This window comes from Sinocyclocheilus grahami, unplaced genomic scaffold (genome assembly GCF_001515645.1).
Source record: "Sinocyclocheilus grahami isolate Dianchi unplaced genomic scaffold, SAMN03320097.WGS_v1.1 scaffold165.1, whole genome shotgun sequence".
Taxonomy (NCBI): domain Eukaryota; kingdom Metazoa; phylum Chordata; class Actinopteri; order Cypriniformes; family Cyprinidae; genus Sinocyclocheilus; species Sinocyclocheilus grahami.
The window spans coordinates 614,885-636,363 of record NW_015505344.1 but is presented as its reverse complement, the minus strand read 5'-3'; the positions used below and the strand labels follow the sequence as shown (position 1 = coordinate 636,363).

Below are 21,479 nucleotides of genomic sequence, written 5' to 3'. Positions count from 1 at the left end.
CCGTTTTAGGTAGGCGTGGCTGACTTAACTTTTATAAAGAATATCTTTTTGGATTTGAGACTTTAGTCTTTGCAACTTTACAGATCTTCTTTATGCACCAAGAGCTTGTAACACTCCAAAGAGAAAGGAAAAATTGAAATCGCATCATATGACCCCTTTAAGCCTATCAGGGAGATTCTTAGTCTTCTAATTTTTTAACTTCTCAGTTTAAGTATTTCTGGGCAGTTTCAACAAATCAATCTAAAGATGAAAAAAGAAGCTTTAGTCTTAAAGGATCTAAAAGACACTTTATAGCAACCTGTGTATGTTGCTTTAAGAGAGCAACCATATTCGAGTTGTTTTATTTTTTCTTTTCAATTTCTTTTTAATCATTTATCATTTGATTATTTATCAAATTATTTATATATTCTTAATTAACTGATCAGTCATTTTATATGATTATATTTTGTATTATTTCCCTTTACCGTTTAATCTGTTGTGTGTCGTGTTCTCTTTGCAAACAGGTTAAAGATAAGAAAAGGTCTTCGTTTAAGGTTTTTAATGTCACTGGACATTGTTTTGAAGCAGTAATTTTCCATTGATATTGCTTGTGGTAATAACACTGGTTGGACTGAGCATCGAAATGAATGCAACTAAGATTCTGTATCATTTTACCATCGCTTCATCTCCTGCTTTCTGCCCCTCCTTGCTTCCCGTGCCTGCTGAGAGAAGACTGTTAATACAGCTTTGGGTAGTGAAACACTGATTTTGAGCACTGGACAAAACCTACTATTAACAGTTTTTGGATACCAGATATTTTCAGACAGGATTTGGCATCTGGGGTTGGATCCAATATCGCTGATGTGGAGACTTGATCTAAGATTTGTCTGCACTATCCGTCAATCTGTAGCCATTTCCTGCCTGTGCTCTTTTCCTTGTGTCAATAAGATTTAGTATTTCAGTGTTGCAAAACACTCCTTTTTGAAATGCATACATGATTTAATGTAATTATTGATCAGCTTTAATTTTTGATTTAATAAAGTGATTCTCCTGGTTATCTGATTTTGGATTCTCTTATTTACTGTCTGAATAGTTATAGCCTAGTTGGAAGTGTTCCAGATCACCATGTAATCAGTCTGCTCCTTTAACCTGGAGTGTGGCACAATCTGACGCACACAGATCCTGACCCATCAGACCCATTAGCACTGACTGATTACACACCATTGTCACGTGAAACTGCCTTTTGTCATGACAGGATTATGGCTGGATTGGATTACTGTTATATTCAAGGTTTCATTAACTAGCACTCTGTGTCCAGAAAACCTGGCCTTGTTTACAACAGTACAATGCAAGATTTTACACATGGCAAAGACCTGATATACTGTGGATATTTCATTGATATTATATATTAAATAACAAATTCAGAGGGACGGAAATGCAAGATGTAAACTGATAATTATGAGAATAAAAAGTAAGAATTATTATTATTAAGACTTCTAAGGAAAAAAGTCAGGATTATGAAATAAACTCAGAATGGCACTCGAACAGTAGAGCACAGCGCTAGCAAAGGTCATGGGTTCGATTCCCAGGGAATGCATGAACTAAAAAAATGCGTACTTTGAACGCAATGTTAAAGTCAAAGAGTCTGTCAGATGCAGGCTTTATCAAGAATACTGAACTTAACTGAATACGACAAATGCCAACCTATTCTCCAAAGAAAAATCATTTAATTGAGCCGGTGACAATCAGTGGTAATGAGATCATGTGAAGGCACGTGCTGACTTTCCTTGTGGTTTAGACAGAGATCATTTACCTGTCCTCACTATGGATTAGGTTCGCGAACAGCACAATGCACTACTATCTTACCCTTTGCTACGGTACACAAAAAGTGGGGGTTATTTGACATCACTTCATGCCAAAAATCCAGAAGTATGGCACAGAGCCACTGTCAACAGGTAGATTTTATTACTGCATCCTAATCCTTTTAGCCTCCTAATTTCTCCCGACCGTGGTTTTGAGATGCTGGCTGGATGCATGATGGCTTAATCCCTCCTTAGAAGAGGTTACGCTTTGCCCTCCTGCGTTACTCGCAGCGTCTCACCAATGGAGGAGCTACTGATACCCACAGATGCCACGGAGGTGCCGCCCAAGCCTGCCATCTTCTTCTCTCCGGCGGGACCTGCTAAAACCCTGCTGCAGAGAATGAAGGACTTCATGGCAAGCACGTTCTCGGTCGGTGTCAGAGAGTATGTGAAGGACTACATCAGGCAAAACGGGCTGCTGACGCTCTCGGTTCTAGCCGTGATCACAGGATGCGTCATGGGCTTCATGCTGAGGGGTCTGGACCTCTCCCCACAGGTAAGGCTAATTAAACTGGGATTTTAGAGAAATAAATGACTCTGGACATGTCAATGAAAATGCACAGAAGGAAGAAATTAAGCAAACATGTGCAAGTTGTAATTGTTGTAAAGTTGTTAGTGATGCATCTTCATGGACGCACCTCAAACATCCACCCAACGCATCTTTTTCTATATTTTATTATTTTATTTTATTTTTCAAAAGGGGACAGAAAACGTGTCATCAGTGCAACTCATACTGTGTGAAAAGAAAAAGTCACTTCTCAATTTCCATTCAATTTGTACTATTATAACTTCAAAGATAAAACTGAGAACAATATTGTTGGTTTTTGTTGTGATGAAATGAGGCGTGTTTGAACGTTAGGAAGTGCTTAAGGACATCTATGCTCAGTGATCTAATCCCAGACAGACAGCAGTTAAGCCGAGACAAATTCAGGTTGATGTGAGAGACGGTGTCACCCTGCTGAACTGCAAATGGCAACAGTTCGTGGAATTAGCTTAGAAAGGCTTCTCTCAGAAAGCAAATTCATCCTACCCAGATACATTATAGTCGCAAGCATCAGTAGGCTACTATTACATATAATTTAATATAATCATAATTTTAATAACATATACTTTTATGAACAAATTAAATTCAAGAGGAGAAGTGTGCTCTATATATTAGGGATTCACTGATGTATCGGCAAATAATCGGTATCGGATGATAAAAGCAGTATCTAGTAAAGCATAAATACAACCCAGCGCTGAGTAAAATATGGACAAACCCAGCTTTTGAGTTGTTTTGACCCAGCGGTTGGGTTACTACCCAGAAGGTTGGGTTAAACATTTCACTCAACCGCTGGGTCAAAACAACCCAATTGCTGGGTTTGTCATATTCAAGAGTCATTTCTTTTTAAGGATCATTGTCTCATGATTGTCATCACAGGAATAAATTACATTTAAAATATATTATAGTTATTTTAAATTATAGTTATTTAAAATTGTTTTTACCGTTTTATATTTGATTCAATAAATGTAACATAAAGAATTCTTTCAGCAACATAACATTTTTTTAAAGGGATAGTTCACCCAAAAATGAAAATTAGTTTATCTGCTTACCCCCAGGACATCCAAGTTGTAGGTGACTTTGTTTCTTCAGCAGAACACAAACGAAGATTTTTAACTCAATCCGTTGCAGTCTGTCAGTCATATAATGGAAGTGAAAAGGAATCATGTCTTTGAGAGTCAAAAAAACATTCACAAACAAAAACAAATGAAACCCTGCGGCTCGTGACGATACATTGATGTGTAAAGACACAAAACGATCGGTCGGTGCAAGAAACTGAACAGTATTTATATCGTTTTTTACCTCTGATTCACCGCGATGTCTGAATGTCCAATCTCTCAAATGGACCATTGGCACTCCTAATTGAGATTGTAGATAGAGTGTCAATGGTCCATTTGAGAGATTGGACATTCAGACATCGCGGTGAATCAGAGGTAAAAAACGATATAAATACTGTTCAGTTTCTTGCACCGACCGATCGTTTTGTGTCTTTACACATCAATGTATCGTCACGAGCCGCAGGGTTTCATTTGTTTTTGTTTGTGAATGTTTTTTTGACTCTCAAAGACATGATTCCTTTTCACTTCCATTATATGACTGACAGACTGCAACGGATTGAGTTAAAAATCTTCGTTTGTGTTCTGCTGAAGAAACAAAGTCACCTACAACTTGGATGTCCTGGGGGTAAGCAGATAAACTAATTTTCATTTTTGGGTGAACTATCCCTTTAAAAAAATGTTATGTTGCTGAAAGAATTCTTTGGGGTAAGCAGATAAACATCACATTTTCATTTTTGGGTGAACTATCCCTTTAACCATTCCAAACTAAATATGACCAAATTTAACACATGGTAGAACTGGATGATGTTTAAGCCGGTGTTACCATATTCTAAACATTAGCTCTTATTGTTGTTGTTGTTGTTGATGATGTTGTTTTCATCTGAAAAGCTCTTTTTGTGGGGTTTTTTTTGTAACCAGGCAAAAATCTATTTCTCCTTCCCTGGTGAGCTGCTCATGCGGATACTTAAAATGTTGATTCTTCCCCTAATTACCTCCAGGTGAAGATTTGATTTTCATCTTTATATACAAAAAAAACATTTATCCTACATAAAGAGTGTGAAGATCTCAACTCTTACTGTCTGCCTGTAGTTTAATGTCTGGACTGTCATCTATGGAGTCGAAGGCCTGCTGCAGGATGGGGGTGCTGACGGTCACTTACTACCTTTGGACCACGTTCATCGCAGTAGTTGTTGGCATACATTTATCCTACATAAAGAGTGTGAAGATCTCAACTCTTACTGTCTGCCTGTAGTTTAATGTCTGGGCTGTCATCTATGGAGTCGAAGGCCTGCTGCAGGATGGGGGTGCTGACGGTCACTTACTACCTTTGGACCACGTTCATCGCAGTAGTTGTTGGCATTGTACTCGTTCTCATCATCAAACCTGGCTATGGGACACACTTGGAGAGCAGCAGACTGGGAGGTGGACAAGTCATAACGTCTGCAGATGCCCTGCTGGATCTGGTCAGGTATGACTGTCCCAAACATTTGTAGCAACAGCACCCTTGTAGTTCCTGAACTAATATTCATATCAGCCAAGCAGATTTTAGGAGTAGACCTAGATATGGGGTTAAAGGCTCCTTATCAACCTATTTCCATCTGATTTTAAGGGTCATTAATGGTTTATGGTTCAATGGTTTCAGGACTGCTGATCCAGGAATATGTACTACTTGGAAAATAAATGGGAAAGTTCACCCAAACATGACAGTTCTATTCTCAAATTTTCACCTGCATGACTTTTTTTCCGTGACATAGAAAGAGAATGTTTTTTCATGCATTTACAAAGCATGGGGACCAGAGCATTCAGGATTCAAAAATTACACAAAAAAGCACAAAAGTATCCTTATAGGAGTTCTAATTATTTGTGCATAGTATATATGCCTTCTGAAGCAATTTGATGGCTTTGTGTGAGGAACCCAATCAAATTCACCCTAGCGTTCCTTAGCATGTTCATGATTTGTGACTGTGAATTGTTCTTTGATCTTTTCAGTTAATCAGTTGATCCGGTTCATAAAATCAGTCTTAATGAACTTCAACAGTATGTTCTTCACACAAGCTACTGTATTGCTTCAGAAGAATATATTATGAGTTTGTGGTACATTAAAAATTACATCACATGGACCATTTTTAAGGTGTTTTTACACAGAAGAAATACATGCTGAATGGCACGAGGTTGAGCAAATGATTATAGTATTTAAATTTTTTGGTGAACTTCCCATTTACTATCAGCTTTTTATTACTAAAAACAATAAGCTTTTCAGGTAAATTTCTCCTCATTTTGATTGACGTTCATAAAAGACAGTAAATGATTCTCATGGACACTGTAACTGCCATTCATTGGAAGAGTTGCCCATGTCTGTGGATTTTAGGCCATCCCATACAGTGCAATCCTATTAAAGCAGTGATTAGGGTATTTTTAGTAATCTGCACAAAGCGCCAAGTAAGAAGTGCAGGACCCTCCCACTCCCCTCTGCCCATAAACACAGCGAGTCTTGTGCAGCTATACTTGATAATAGCTAACTTCAAGTGTTCAAGTCTGCAGGGTGTATGTCATGTCATATAAAGTATAAATGTGGTGTACTATATATTCATAAAAACACAATTAATGAATAGGCATCATATGCTTTAAATATGGCCAGTTGCTCTATATTTTTCAACTTATACTTAATTTCCATCCTCAGGAATATGATCCCCTCCAATCTCATTGAAGCCACATTTCAGCAGGTGAGTAATGTGTTTGTACTATGAGCATGAATAATACTAAAGTCCCTTCCAAGGCAAGTCAGTTCCCTTGGCAGCCATATTTGGAATGTTTAATTCTGTTGCTGATTTGAAGTCTATCTATCTATCTATCTATCTATCTATCTATCTATCTATCTATCTATCTATCTATCTATCTATCTATCTATCTATCTATCTATCTATCTATCTATCTATCTATCTATCTATCTATCTACAAATATTTAACTGTTCTCATAGTGGACTCGATTACGTCATTTGCGGCGCTTCATGGGAGTGGGTGGGGCTAAAGAACACTTTTGGTGATTGGTGGAATTTTCTGTACAGCATCATGGGTAATGTAGTTTTTCACCACAAATTCTGCTATTAGATATGATTATTTTAAAAAGAAGTTCATTTGAATGGATGGCTTCAACAAAAGCATATGCAATCGATTAATAGCCTCAGAGCTTACAACAGGTCTGTCCTTAAAGATTTACCAGTTGTAGTTAAAAATCAATTTCTCTATAGAGTTTTTACTTTCGGAACCCAACTGATTCAACTCTATTGCACTGCACTTTCTCCCATTCATAATAATATGGGTAAACTATTTTGTGGATAAATATACGCATGCTCAGATGATACCTCAAATCATGCAGCTGATTGTGGACTTTCACCTGGTGGACGATAAAATCCATTAGATTTGCACCAGGATATCATAGAGATTTGGGCTTTATGGACTTGGGCCAGTAAATAATTACCTAGCATCCACATAACAATGTACTAAAACACATTGAAATTCCATTCATAACCACCTAGAATACTAACAACACTGGTTGTAACAACAAGGTTTGAACAAGCAAAGAAAACGTAAAACCTACTTCTATATTTTGTTGTTTCAGTACAAGACAGACATTATTCCAATCATAAAAACACTAGTGAACACAGGACGCCCAAATTTGGTCTACCTGATACCTGATGAAGACAATCCAAAGGGTCGGACGGTGCAGTTGGAACTAACGCCACCTCCAGACATCGAGTACAAGAACCGTCCAGGCAGCAGTCAGCAGATGAACGTACTCGGCATTGTTATTTTCTCAGCCACGATGGGTAAAACATCTGCCTTCACCTAATAAAGCATCTTCACTAAGTGAAATCACGATCAAATGTGCAACTATAATGAAGGGCTTTTCATTTAGGTCTCTTGCTTGGTAAAATGGGCGAACGGGGAGCCCCTCTGGTGAACGTTTGCCAGTGCATCAATGAGTGTGTGATGAAGATTATTAATGCGGCCGTATGGTAAGAGAGAAAGCACTCATTCATACTCAGACATCTGGCAATCAAAACAATCATTCAGTTTACGGTTTTTAAAGGAGCAGTTCCATACAAAGACTGTTTTTGTAGTTGAAATTAAGATCAGGAAGTTGTTTGTACACAATACTTGGCCAGGATTGGCCATTGAGAAGCTTGAGGGCTCAGATACTATTAGCTGAGGATCTGAGTGAAGGTTTCCAGCATGCAGCTGGCACGTGCTGTGCATAACGGCTGCCAGCGTGAAGGTGTGTTAAAGCCACACTGTCGTTCGGCACAATCCAGGTGGATTATGGATCACCTGCGCTTAAGAGCTGTCTCACACTTCTCCATGATGCTGGCTAGTATGGGGCTGTCACACACGTCACAAAATATTTAGGCCTAAATTTAAGATTTATCCCATTTGAATTGCATACAACATTTCCATCTATTTGAATTACACAGTTTTAATATTAACTAATCAATGAAACGGGCATGATTTCTGCACTCAAAAAATCTTGATCATATTTTCAAAATGCATTTATTCAAATTGCAAAAATAATTGAAATGATTCAGTTCAAAAGTATGAACATGGTTAAAATATGGCTAGCTGTGGAACAAGCAATATTCAGTTGTATGAGAAATGTATTGCTGATAAATATTTATACCTGGTTACTGTGTATTTAAAATACATTTATTAGTAGGTACCATTACAGAAATCTTAACTGTTTCACGTATGACTGACTGACAGATGTATTAGTTAGGTTAACATTGTGTAATCTAAACAGATGGCAATTTTTATATGCAACGTAAAGCTTATATTTAGGCCTAAATATTCAGGGCACACAATTTCTAGAATTTGACTCCAAATCATTGACTGAAATCAAAATGGACCCTATTTACTCCCTTAAAGGGTTAGTTCACCCAAAAATAAAAATTAGCCCATGATTTACTCACCTCAAGGCATCCTAGGTGTATATGACTTTCTTCTTTCAGACGAATCCAGTCAGAGTTATATTAAAAAAATGTCTTTGATCTTCCAAGCTTTACAATGGCACTCAGCAGGTGTTACATTTCATCAGTCCAAAAGAAGTGAAATTAAGCGCATACATCCATAGAAAAACGTGCCTCACACGGCTCCGGGGGGTGAATGAAAGCCTTCTGTAGCAAATCCATGCATTGTTGTACTAAAAATATACATATTAAAAAACTTAAACACTTTTCTGTCACTTCCTGTAACTGTCGTACGCACGTTCATTCCGGGCGGATGACGTATGACTTATGGGTAGCGCATGCGCCGGTGAGAAGTGACGAACATGGAAGCAGAGAGGAGAGAACAGAACAAAACAAAACAAAACACCAGTCACAAATTAGAAGTACAAAAAGAGGATTTGTAAAGAAAAATGTCAGAGGATTTCGATATAAGCCAAGAGGAGACTAGTTTTCCTTTGCTAAAGTAAGGAAACTTTGTTTCCTTTGCTCCTGTAAACAAACGTTGGTTTTCGCGAGATACGTTATCCTCCTGGACCTGCTTCCGCGTACGACAGTTAGCGCAAGCTACAGAAAAGTGGTTATAACGTTTTAAATATGGATATGTTTCTTACAAGAAAGCATCGATTCGCTTCAGGACACCTTTGTTCACCCCCCCCCCAGAGCCGTGTGAGGCACGTTTTTCTATGGATGTATGCGCTTAATTTCACTTCTTTTGGACTGATGCATTGCAACACCCACTAAATGCCATTCTAAAGCTTGGGAGATCAAATACATTTTTTTAAATATAACTCTGACTGGATTCATCTGAAAGAAGAAAGACATATACACCTAGGATGCCTTGAGGGTGAGCAATTCATGGGCTAATTTTCATTTTTGGGAGAACTAACCCTTTAATACATATACTTTCTTAATGTAAACAATTCAACACTGCATGTTATTCAAAGAACAAAATGTTTAGTAATAACTAAATTATAATAATGATAATAAAGCACTGTTTTAATTAATACCTTTTTTTCAAGTCTCAGTGGACAAACAGTACCCTCCTGCATTTTTTTTGCATTGAATTTTCTCTACTCGAAATGCATCACATTAAAGCAGTAAAATAAGTTGAGTTTTCATGTTGAGTTTAATAGTTAGTCATATTTTATCCAAAAATGTAAATTCTGTAATTTACTTACTCTTACGTAGTCCCAAATCTGTTTGACTTTCTACAGAACAGAAAAGATATTTTGAAGAATTATTGAACCATATGATAAATGTCCATCGAATCAAAGTGTTCCTCAAAAAAAAAAAAAAAAAAAAAAAGGTTTGGATTGACATGAGGGTTAGTAAACTATGACAAAATAGCAAATTAAATGACAGGACAGCAATTTTTCATGTTGACTGTTGAAGATAAAGTCATCACATTTTGAGAATCATATGAGTAATTCCTACCAGCTTCTCTGTGTTTTTCAACAGGTATTTTCCTTTTGGGATCATCTTCCTTGTGGCTGGCAAAATCCTAGATATGAGTGATCCCTCCACACTTGGGAAGAAGCTGGGCTGGTACGGGATGACGGTCATGGCAGGCCTTTTTGTGCACGGCCTCATCGTGCTTCCATTCTTCTATTTCATTCTGACACGGAAAAATCCTTTCACATACATCAGAGGGCTTCTGCAAGCCATGGTCATCGCTCTCGCCACATCATCCAGGTATGAAGAACTAGGGCCCTATGAAATCAGTTAGATTTTTTCCCCCCAAATTTCATTAAATTTTTCTGGAATCTGTTTTTTTTTTCCAGTTTAAAATTTTCTATACTCCGTTTTAATGGCTATATTATTTTTTTTTAATCCAAAAGCATGTCTAATTAATATAAATCATGAAACGTACACAATTTAACAGCAATTTATTAAAAGTTTAACAAAAAAATAAATTTTTAATGCCCTATGAAATGTTTTAGTTTTCTTCTCAAATTTAGTTTTATTTGACCAAACTCTGTGTTTTTCATTACTTTTCTGGATTAAATTTGACTGGTTTCATTAAATTGTAATAAATCAAAAGCATCTTCAATTAATTGATTTTATTAAAAAATATTAATATATTTAAAAAAAAAAATTTTTTTAAATACTGTGTATTTACAGTTTTCTGCTAAGTAAATTCTGGTAAATATTTTTTTCTGGTAAATATTCCTTTAAAAAATTGTTTTGATGATAATTTTATGAGTAGTAGCAGTACTATCATTACATTAAGTGATTTCTGTCACAGTTTCTTCAAGTTAACCCCAGCTTTAATTTTGACGGGTTGCCGTGAAGACCTTTAAGTTTCTGTTTGTAGCGATATGACGATGTTTTTCTCAAATGAAACAGTAAAATGCTCCTGAAGTGACTCTCAGAGCAGTTCTCACCATTCACACAGAGACACGCAGAACATGCAGGATTCATATTTAAATAGTCTTTTTGTGGCTTAATATTCACAGACACTAGTCCATATCACGTTTTGATTTGTGTGCTGAACCTACTTTTGGTTTTGCAAATTCTGAGACATTCCGCATTATACAGTAAAGGATTCTGCAATTCGGTCTGCATTTTCCACATCGTGGAAACCATAGGGCCTTAGATGAACTCCAAAAAAAACAATTGTGTATGTGGCTTATCCTAACTCCATTAAATGAAGTAGAAACGTGAGTTGAACTCATGACCTTGTAAACATGAGATATTCTCTCTTTTTCACAGTTCAGCAACACTGCCCATTACAATGAAATGTTTGCTGGAGAACTGCCGAGTGGCCCCCCCCCTGCTTTTGTTGCCTCTGATGCTGGAGGTACAGCAGTTATTGCATGCTGGCATGCATTCAGGAATTTTGCCATTCCGGTTCAGGCTGATGTTACGGTCAAAACATGATCCAGATCTGCAGTGACCTCATTCAACAACTTCCTGAAGGGAATGGGGAAGGAACCTGAGTGGCATGTTAAAATGCACAGTCGAAAGCCAATTATCTGGCATCACGTGCAACTACACGAGTGACTGATTTGCAAATATTTCTTGTTTTTTTTACATTGTATAAAAATTTTATACTCCACAAGTTTAATTTAGTTAAAGTCTGTCTCCTCTCTGTTCAACTAAAACATGACAACTCCTCATAATATAAAACATGTAATGTAGTGTGGAAAGTTTGTCAAATATAATCAGCAAATAAAAGCAGATTAATTTGTCAACATTAACCCATTATGAACACACAAACATTAAGCTAACTGGGGCAGTCTTTTTTACCATCAACTAGAAATATTTAGAATAATAATGAAAGTAACAAAACATTTTTACGGCAAAACAATGGCATTTATTTGAATGAAACATCCTGCTACAGGACCTCAAGTCACACTACCACTAAAGACCCGAAGCATGATGTGTACAATTACTGAACTCAGTCCTACCAAATGAACATGCAAACAAGTATAGTGCTGGTCTGCAAACCAGATGTGTGCTAGTAATGTGTGAGAACAATTAAATACAATTCTTCACCTTTGTGTGGCTTTACATGACTTGACGTCTCAAAAAGCAGATTGAAATTTCACACGTTCACATTAAAATGTACAAAGCTGTATTTAGGATCGACTAAGTAGAGAGTAAAACACTACATTAAAATGCATTATTCCTGTTAATTCGGCAAGCAAATGTGTAACTGAAAACTGATCTAACCAAATCTAGACTGACAGCTTGCAGCCAAGTGCCTACAACCCTGCTTCCAATTTATCCACGTGGTGAGTGAATTCAACGCTGGTTAAATAAAATCATGTAAAACCAAATGATAAAAAAATGGCTTTTCAACCATCTTCCAAATAAAATCAGACAAGAAAAGAAATATGTGGTTAAATGCAAAACAAACTTTAATATCAAAATGAAAAAAAAAAAAAAAAAGATTAAAAAAAATAAAGCAAACTGCAGTGGGCAAATAAAATACAAAACAATGTCAATACTTGCGGTTTTAGATTTTAATTTCCAAACAGGAAAACTAAAACACTTAAAGGCATACACTTTACACTCCAAGTTCTTTGGTCCTTCCAACGTTCTTTTACCTTACAGATAGGTGAGCTGGAGCACTGACGAATTGGACTAGTCACTATTTACAAAGGTCTAGAAGAGGTGTGGATGTGTAGTTTTTACTGACAAAGCTAAAAGCTTTCACACTATAATACAGCGGTGGCGAACTCCGGTCCTGGAGAGCCGCAGCCCTGCAGAGCTCAGCTCCAACCCTAATTAAAACACACCTGCCTGTTGCTTTCTAGTAACCCTTCAGACCTTGATTAGCTTGTTCAGGTGTGTTTGATTAGGGTTGAAGCAAAACTCTGCAGGGCTGCGGCTCTCCAGGACCGACGTTCGCCACCCCTGTTATAATATAATGAAGAAAACGGGACCATTAAGTCCAGTGTGAGGAAGGGAAAGAGCAACAATGCCATGGTATCTTTAAAGCATCGTAACAGTGTTTGCGCAAAAAATCCCCAAAAAACTATATAAAAAAAAAATTATCGTCCGATTTATATCTGAAATTTTTTCATTGTCCAGGGTTTTACAAATGCCAGGCATCAGGGACAAAACCAATAATGCAACATTCTAGTTTTTGCTCAACCCCAGAGAGCACAAACTTGTTTCACCCCCAACACAGATGTATGAATTATGTTTATGCAGACACAGTCAACAATAACTGCAATCTTTAGAACAAACAGCAATTAACTTTCAGATTCTTTTATGACAGAAAAAACTATATAAAAAAAAAAAATTATCGTCCGATTTATATCTGAAATTTTTTCATTGTCCAGGGTTTTACAAATGCCAGGCATCAAGGACAAAACCAATAATGCAACATTCTAGTTTTTGCTCAACCCCAGAGAGCACAAACTTGTTTCACCCCCAACACAGATGTATGAATTATGTTTATGCAGACACAGTCAACAATAACTGCAATCTTTAGAACAAACAGCAATTAACTTTCAGATTCTTTTATGACAGAAAAAAAAAAATAGTCCCTTTACTTGTGAGACTTGCTGGTTTTGAACGACACTTGCAGGACTCGGTCTCCCATGCGGTATCCATTCAGGCTGGCGATGGCCATTGCGGCCTCTTCGTAATTTGTCATGGTAACAAACCCAAACCCTTTGCATTTGTTGGTGTTAAAGTCACGGATGACCTTGACATTGGTGACAGCACCGAACGGACCAAACATCTGCCACAGGAAGCCTTCGTCTGCATCCTGACCCAAGTTGTAGATGAAGATACACCATCCAGAGGAAGAGCTACCGGACACGTTCACCCCGGAGGCGCCGCTCATGTGGTCAACACTCATGGGTGAAAACCTGCCAGAGCAAGAGATCAATCAGTCAAGTCACCTTCATTTCTATAACCAGGGGTTAAAGCAAAAGAAAAAAAAAAAAATCCTGAGCCTTTTTCCCAGGGGCAGTACAACACATGCAAAGCATGCAATGACTGTGGCAACTTTAACATTTGAAAGGATACTATGGCAAAGTTATTACTTTATTTATTCAAACTGATTTTTTTTTCATGAATATATGGTTGACCTGAAGAATGAAAGCTATATCATACACTTGGAAAATTATGAGCTATATCACCACTTATCGACACTAGGGGTGTGACAATACACTTAGCTCACGAGATGAGACAAAATACAGATACTTGGTTCACTAGAACAAGACAATATTTTAATACTATTTTAAAGAAATCAATGACAAATTTCACAGAATTTCAATGGCAAAATGTTTGTCTTTTAATTACAAAAAGTAAAAATGCAGTTGTATTTAGAAATATTTGAACTAATCTAGGGCTGTAACTAATGATTATTTTGGTAATCAAGTAATCTACTGATTATTTTGACAACTGAGTAATCTGATATTTTTTAGTAACAAACAGACCCAAGTGAAAACTAGGCTTTAGTATGACTATTTATATATAAACTAACGATGAGGCAATAATAATTGGCTCAAATAAAGTATCAAAACCAAGAAATTACATGATTGTATTGAACACTGTTAAAATACATAATGTAATATGCCTATACATAATATGAACATAACCAACTTAAGTACATTATGTATTATTACAAATACCCACAGAGGGCGCCAACGGCCTGGTGACGTTTCACTTTAGTTTACAGCGTGATTAGATGTTTAAATCCATTTAATTTTAATATTTGGCCAAACGCAGAAACTTTTATTTTGAAATCGTGATGTACAATACATGGCATATTTAGAAATAGGTTGATGTTTTCTCCTGTGTTGGCAAAGTTTTATAAATGATTTACATTACAAATCTAGTTAGATAATGCACTGTTTTTCCAGATGAACGTTAATTCAAATTCATGACATATGCAGAAGAAGGGTTTAGCCCCTTTCACACATACAGTACTGGTAAATTACCAGTAAGTTACCATTAATAGATCATGTGTTTTTTTCTTCAAAAATCCCGGTAAATTTGTTCTGGCAATCATATCGTTTTATGGAGATGACATGATTACTCTGAGCCGTTTACAAAGCTCCGCTGTTTTTAATGAGTTATTCTATGTAAATATGCGCTAGATGGACATCTTTGACCATTGCGCCTCGCAGCTTTTGGTCGCGCTTCTCCGTTCATCAGGGCTGTGACTCCGCAATTGGATACTATTATGCTCGTCTCGTATTTATAAGAGCAAAACATTCTTATTGGCTAGTAATGTTAGTTTGGTTGAGAGTGAAAGCTGTGCTCCTCTCATACCATTGGTAGGCGAGCTCATGGACTCGAAAGTGATGTCAATCAACAAGATTTTTTTTTTTTTTTTAAATGTAGGACTATTTTTTTCCGCAGCCAAATGCTGCATGCTTGCGATTATTTGCTGCAACTACATCTGAGAGCAAACCATGCGAGTTGACGTTGTCTTGATTTGTGCTGTGCGAGAACAATAATTGAGGAAACGTATTACACTTCTCTTACAAGCAGCAAACAATCTGATGCAACAACTACAACATACTGATTAATGGACAACATTAAAACTACAGGAAGCATATTTGGCTTTCTCACCTGAAGCGCTGCGCCTGGTGATGAACAGGTCCTCCAAACCGACGGGATTGAGTGGGGTACAGCTGAGAGATCAGCTGGGAATTCTTGGTCTGGTTTGGACTGGCAGCAAACTTCACTGTGATTGGTTCAGAGGCACCAGCTGGTTTGGATCCATTAAGATCCTTGATGGCTTCCTCCGCTTCAGACCTCTTATCGAAACGGATGAATGCAACTCCACGAGACAGACCTAACAGGTAAGAAAGCCCCCCAAAAATGAGTTGAGACCCAGAATACATTCAAGAAGGAAAATTGCAGTGTGCAGGACAGAATTATTACCCGAGGCCTGATCGACCAGTATGCGGGAGTTTATGATATGCCCGTACTGGGTAAACATGTCCTCTACATCCTTCTGTGCCATGGTCTTGGGTAAACCACTGATGTACAGGTTGGCATCTTTGATGCTGTCAGAGCTCGGCCTGGCATATGACACCTAATTTAATGGAAAAAATATTGCATTAAAAACCACTTCATTAAGACCTTATTAAACAAAAATATTAAGCCATCATGTTTGCCCCCATTACTGATGAAACAATATAGTTCCACTGTGTAGACAAAGCATAACCTCACATCTGAGTTTCACATATGAAATCAAATGTAAAAACAAAAATAAAACCCAAACAAAAACACTACAATGATATGGTGTACTTCTTATAGGTATAAAGCCGTTTTTATAGTCTATATCTACAACAAAAACGGTCAACTTTCAATTTGAATTAAAACTACAACGCTCAAAAGTAAAAAAAAAACAAAAACAAGAAAATTAAAAAAAAAAAGTCTGGGACTTCAGCGCAGGGCTTCTGTTCGGCACAATTTCATACTCAAGCAAATGACTAACATTTACCCCTCCGTTTTTACACCACAACCACGCAGGAGAAATGAAAATAGCATATTTGGATCTTAAAAGGAACTCCAAAATAAAAATGTCACTGACTTCAGTATAATTCTGTACCGAAATTAAACCATGCTTAGTCAAAGACAGCCAATCATACAGATTATAAGAGCAAAAATCTTGAGACATCAAATGTCACGAAAAAGAAAATCATACAAAAGGAAAAAAGAAAGAAAGAAAATGGAACAATTGTTGAAACTCATGAAGTTGTTCATTCCTTACAGAAAGCAGGCAGGACTGGAACGCTGTCCTAACTGCTTTGAGTCTCGTTTACCAATATGGCATCTATAATTTAACACATGGATACAAAAACACCTCTTTGCACGTTACCTTGATAGTTTTAGACTGTAGTCTCAGGCCATTGAGTGTATTGATTGCCCTTTCTGCATCATTAGGGTTAACATAGTTAACAAATCCGTACCCTAAACTGTGGCCTAGAGAAAACAAAAGGGAAAACAAACAAAATAAAAATAACAAACGTTGGTCCACATCCTGCAGACTATTCTCTCTGCACAAAAGAAACTAATGCAAGCTGTTCTTGTGAATGACAATTGCAAAACAAAATAGTTACATGTTCTTCAAAAACAAAGTTTGACATCAGGCAAGAAAACGGTTAGGATACAGAAATCTAATCCAAACATCAAAAACAGTCTTCATAAAATAGTTTCTAGGAAAAAAAACAAATACCTTCCTTCACCTCCTTAAAAATAAAAACAAAAACATTAGTAGGCATTTATAAAAAGTTTAAGTAAATAAAATACAACATACATTCAACATTATAACTATACATCATATGTGACCCTGGAGCACAAAAGCAGTCTGAAGTCGCTGGGGGATATTTGTAGCAATAGCCAAAAATACATCGTGGGGGTCAAAATTATTGATTTTTCTTTTATGCCAAAAATCATTAAGATATTAAATAAAGATCATGTTCCATGAAGATATTTTGTAAATGTCCTACTGTAAATATATCAACACTTAATTTTTGATTAGTAATATGCCTTGCTAAGAACTTCATTTGGACGACCTTAAAGGCGATTTTTTTTTATATTTAGATTTTTTTGCACCCTCAGAATCCAGATTTTCAAATATTTGTATCTCGGCCAAATATTGTCCTATTCTAACAAACCATACATCAACGGAAAGCTTACTTTTTCAGCTTTCAGATGTATAAATCTCAAATTCAAGAAAAAAAGAAAAAAAAAAGACCCTTATGACTGGTTTTGTGGTCCAGGGTCAAATATTTCTAAGTACAATAAATTCCATAGACAGTGGGATGCTTTGGGCAAGAAAAAAGAACAAAAAAAAAGACTATCAAACAAAGCTAATGGCATAGATGCATGAAGATGGCACCAGACTGACATCAATAGGCCTCTCTCCAGGTACTCCACAATACAACTGGAAATTGATAATTGTCCTCAAAAACATAGGAAACAATAGGAAAACAAAAACACAACAACCCAAAGAATAAAGCACATTTGCTTATACACTTTGCACAGAACAAGACAGGATGCCCACACCATTAGAAAAATAAAAAAATATTTTTTTTCCTTCAAAATGTCAAATGAGTTTTTGCAATCCCCCCCCACCAAGAAAACATTTACAGAAAAACAAATGTGCTTGGCTTCAAAGTCAAATCAAAACTTGGCACATTGTGGGAGGACTCCAAGTCTAATCAAAAGCTCAATGATATTGAATCGGACCAGTACCATCTTTACACCTTTTCAAGTAGACAGGGGGGGGGGAGATAAACCAAATGAAAATTTGTGAGCAAAATGTTTATTGGAGCATAAAACATACCACAGTGGACAGTGAAATGCTGCCACAAATCTGACCCAAGCTTCAATAAACTGGTCAAAAGAAAGCAAAGGTTTGCTTTAAAATAAAAAACAGAACAAAAAAAACAAACCAGTACTTTAAAATACTGAAAACTAAGTGCATTCCCTGTAAAACTTGTAACTTAAAAAAAAAAAAAGGAAAAAAAAAATTCAGAAAAAATCTTATTGGAAACAGACAAGAAGTTATGAAAACAAACAGCCTCTTTCTTCATGTATCACAAGCACAGAAGAGAAAGACACTGGCTCACTGTGTTGAGACGTACCTGCCATCTTGTCTCTTATGAGTTTGGCCGACTCCACCTCGCCAATGCTGCTGAAGAGACTCCGAAGCTCCTCCTGACTCATGTTCTGGGGCAAGTAGTTGATGATCAGGTTGGTTTTCGCATCACTCGGCTCATCGCCCATTTGGTCCTCGTAACCGTTCGGCATGTCGTATACTTCCTGCTTGAGAAAAGATTATGCATTGTGACCAAACCAAGAAGAATTACACTGGCAGACTAAAACCTAAAAAAAATAAAAAATTCCAAGTAGCATGACCAACAACAGCCGACATTAGTCTACACACAAAAATAATGGCCAATTTTACCTTTACTGAGTTGCCACTCTTGTGTGAGTCTCTGTCATTACCCTGGTTCTGAACCTCACAAACCTGCAGCAACAAATCAGTTGCAACATGATATAAATATATACCTAACAACACCATGCAATATATAGCTATTTGTACTTTTGTTTAGGTGCTAACTGTAATTCCTGGCCTTTATACTTGTACTATGCACAAAAATATAGCAATTGTTGAAACTTATAATCAAATAATGAAACGTGATTTTTTTTTCTTTTACAGAAACCAAAATGTAAATTTTCATTTGGCTGTAAACCAATAAAGCTGTGTTAGTTAAATTTGGGCAATTTTACCACCTTGAGATATTTTAGCTGAATGTGTTTTTCTACTTTTTAGTTTTGGTCATGGTGAAGTGCATCTACACAGCTAACGTTTGGCTGTACATTATTCACTTTGTGGATAAAACACATGCTAAAACTGTCCAAATACACCAGAGAAGCACTAATAAATACCAGTTTCAGTCAATAACTTCAGCCCTCCAAATTTATTTCGGCCATAACCAAGTTTTTTTGTAGCTGCAGATGATTGATTTCTCTTACTAAAATGCCTGTGCATAACCACTTGAAACTAGTCTCTGAAATTCTTCCCAATTGTCAATAAAATAAGTGCATAAACAAAACCACAGGTAGCTCAATAGGCAACATATATACCTTAACATATTGAATTGTTATAAGGTAACTCACCATTTCACTGCAGAAATTAATGTAGAAGTAGATTGTAAATACTTACTTTTAAATACCTTATGTGTCCTCTTCTGACGGCCATGTAGACACCTTACAGCTTCAAAATCTTAGTCTGAAAAAGAAAAGAAGAAATTGTAAACAGGCTTGCAGTAACAGATACACATTTTCTATTAGAGAGCAAGACAAAACCCTGCATCGTTACGAACCGTACCGTTACATCCATCGGTTTAGACCATTTTATTTTTTAACATTGTTTGCACTAGTGTAGGAACAAAAAATCACTGAAGTCTACCACTTACAATGGAATAAACGTTTAGTCGTCGACTTATTTCCTCTACAACCAAAAACACACGCATAACAATTAAGAGTAGCTAAATGTATGCTAGGCTAGGCTAACCAAACTAAGCTAGGCTGCACGAATAGCGCGAACAAACACATATTAACAACATCGCAATAGTATCACTACCTACACATAGAGTGGTTACATTATTACATAAACTCATTTAGCAAATTATAATGACACTTTCAACGCTTCAGGCCGCTCTTTTGAGGCCTGTTCGCCAGTATCGAAGCTACCGGTGAGTGCAGTCCGCACATTTAAAAAAAATAAAATCACATATTATAAAAAGAATGACAATTTTCAAGCACAAATAATATATATTTATACCTCCGTTTCCTTTGTCCTCGACCGTCGTTGTAGTAGAGCGAGTCACAAATCGTGAAGAGAACAAAGCGGAGATCTCGAGATCTGCTCTACCTACTTCGCACGCGCGATCTCAACCCAAGAAGGGGGTGCGCTCGGGTGTCTCGCGCCAAAGCGGAAGGGAAGCCACGCCTCAAACAATTAAGAGTAGCTAAATGTATGCTAGGCTAGGCTAACCAAACTAAGCTAGGCTGCACGAATAGCGCGAACAAACACATATTAACAACATCGCAATAGTATCACTACCTACACATAGAGTGGTTACATTATTACATAAACTCATTTAGCAAATTATAATGATACTTTCAACGCTTCAGGCCGCTCTTTTGAGGCCTGTTCGCCAGTATCGAAGCTACCGGTGAGTGCAGTCCGCACATTTAAAAAAAATAAAATCACATATTATAAAAAGAATGACAATTTTCAAGCACAAATAATATATATTTATACCTCCGTTTCCTTTGTCCTCGACCGTCGTTGTAGTAGAGCGAGTCACAAATCGTGAAGAGAACAAAGCGGAGATCTCGAGATCTGCTCTACCTACTTCGCACGCGCGATCTCAACCCAAGAAGGGGGTGCGCTCGGGTGTCTCGCGCCAAAGCGGAAGGGAAGCCACGCCTCCTCCCGTCTGGAGGAAGAGATGCTGCGGAATCACACCCCCTGATCTTTTTGAAGCACTGCCATGTTTATATATATATATATGTGTGTGTGTGTGTGTGTGTGTGTGTGTGTGTGTCACAAGTTTTGGTCATAAAAAATAGTATAATTTTTAGAATAAAATAGTTTAATTTTAAATTAGTATAATATATATATTATACTAATGTAAAATTAAACAATTTTATTATATACATTTTATAATATAAAAGTACAAAAGTACACACTCAGAAGTAACATCAGTTGAACCATTATTATAGCATGTCAGGAAAAAGTAAATAATGTGCATTGTTGTTTTTTTTCTTATACTGGCTTATAGATTCAGTGTCTTTACTTTTTTATGCTGCCAATTACAGAAATAATATTAAAAACATTCTGGTCAATACATAGACTTAAGCAGAAAACCAACAGAAAATTTCGCTATGCGGCTTCAAATATTGATCGATGTGTACTATAGCAAAAATTGACGCGGTCAGCATGAGCTACCAAAAAGCATATAAACTCCAAAAAGTAGAAAGCATCTGATAGCACAATTTATTAATCTTGGAAACATGGAAACTTCTGCTCAAACATAAA

General features: G+C 36.8%; 2 protein-coding genes across 7 annotated transcripts; one reads left to right on the top strand and one right to left on the bottom strand.

The window, feature by feature from the left end:
- Positions 1–1,970: 1,970 nt before the first annotated feature.
- LOC107593147 (excitatory amino acid transporter 5-like) lies at positions 1,971–12,520 on the top strand. Its single transcript, XM_016282755.1, has 9 exons — positions 1,971–2,337; positions 4,359–4,438; positions 4,693–4,908; positions 6,121–6,163; positions 7,060–7,267; positions 7,357–7,456; positions 9,878–10,132; positions 11,153–11,240; positions 12,500–12,520. The coding sequence occupies exons 1-9, from the start codon at positions 2,083–2,085 to the stop codon at positions 12,518–12,520; spliced, it is 1,266 nt and encodes a 421-aa protein (XP_016138241.1). The 5' UTR covers positions 1,971–2,082.
- Positions 12,521–12,741: 221 nt separating this feature from the next.
- On the bottom strand, positions 12,742–20,867 carry LOC107593135 (ELAV-like protein 1). 6 transcript variants are annotated; one of them, XM_016282736.1, is made up of 8 exons: positions 20,700–20,867; positions 19,596–19,661; positions 18,834–18,896; positions 18,511–18,691; positions 16,740–16,843; positions 15,797–15,950; positions 15,482–15,707; positions 12,742–13,767 (listed from the first exon to the last, which is right to left on the bottom strand). In XM_016282736.1, exons 2-8 carry the CDS (start codon positions 19,629–19,631, stop codon positions 13,443–13,445), a joined length of 1,089 nt encoding a protein of 362 aa, XP_016138222.1. In that variant the 5' UTR covers positions 19,632–19,661; positions 20,700–20,867; the 3' UTR covers positions 12,742–13,442. The 6 variants fall into 6 exon arrangements, with proteins under 6 accessions (XP_016138222.1, XP_016138221.1, XP_016138223.1 ...); XM_016282735.1 differs by lacking the exon at positions 20,700–20,867 and adding an exon at positions 20,217–20,370; XM_016282737.1 differs by lacking the exon at positions 20,700–20,867 and adding an exon at positions 20,217–20,370 and having other exon boundaries at positions 18,511–18,688.
- Between the last annotated feature and the right edge of the window lie 612 nt (positions 20,868–21,479).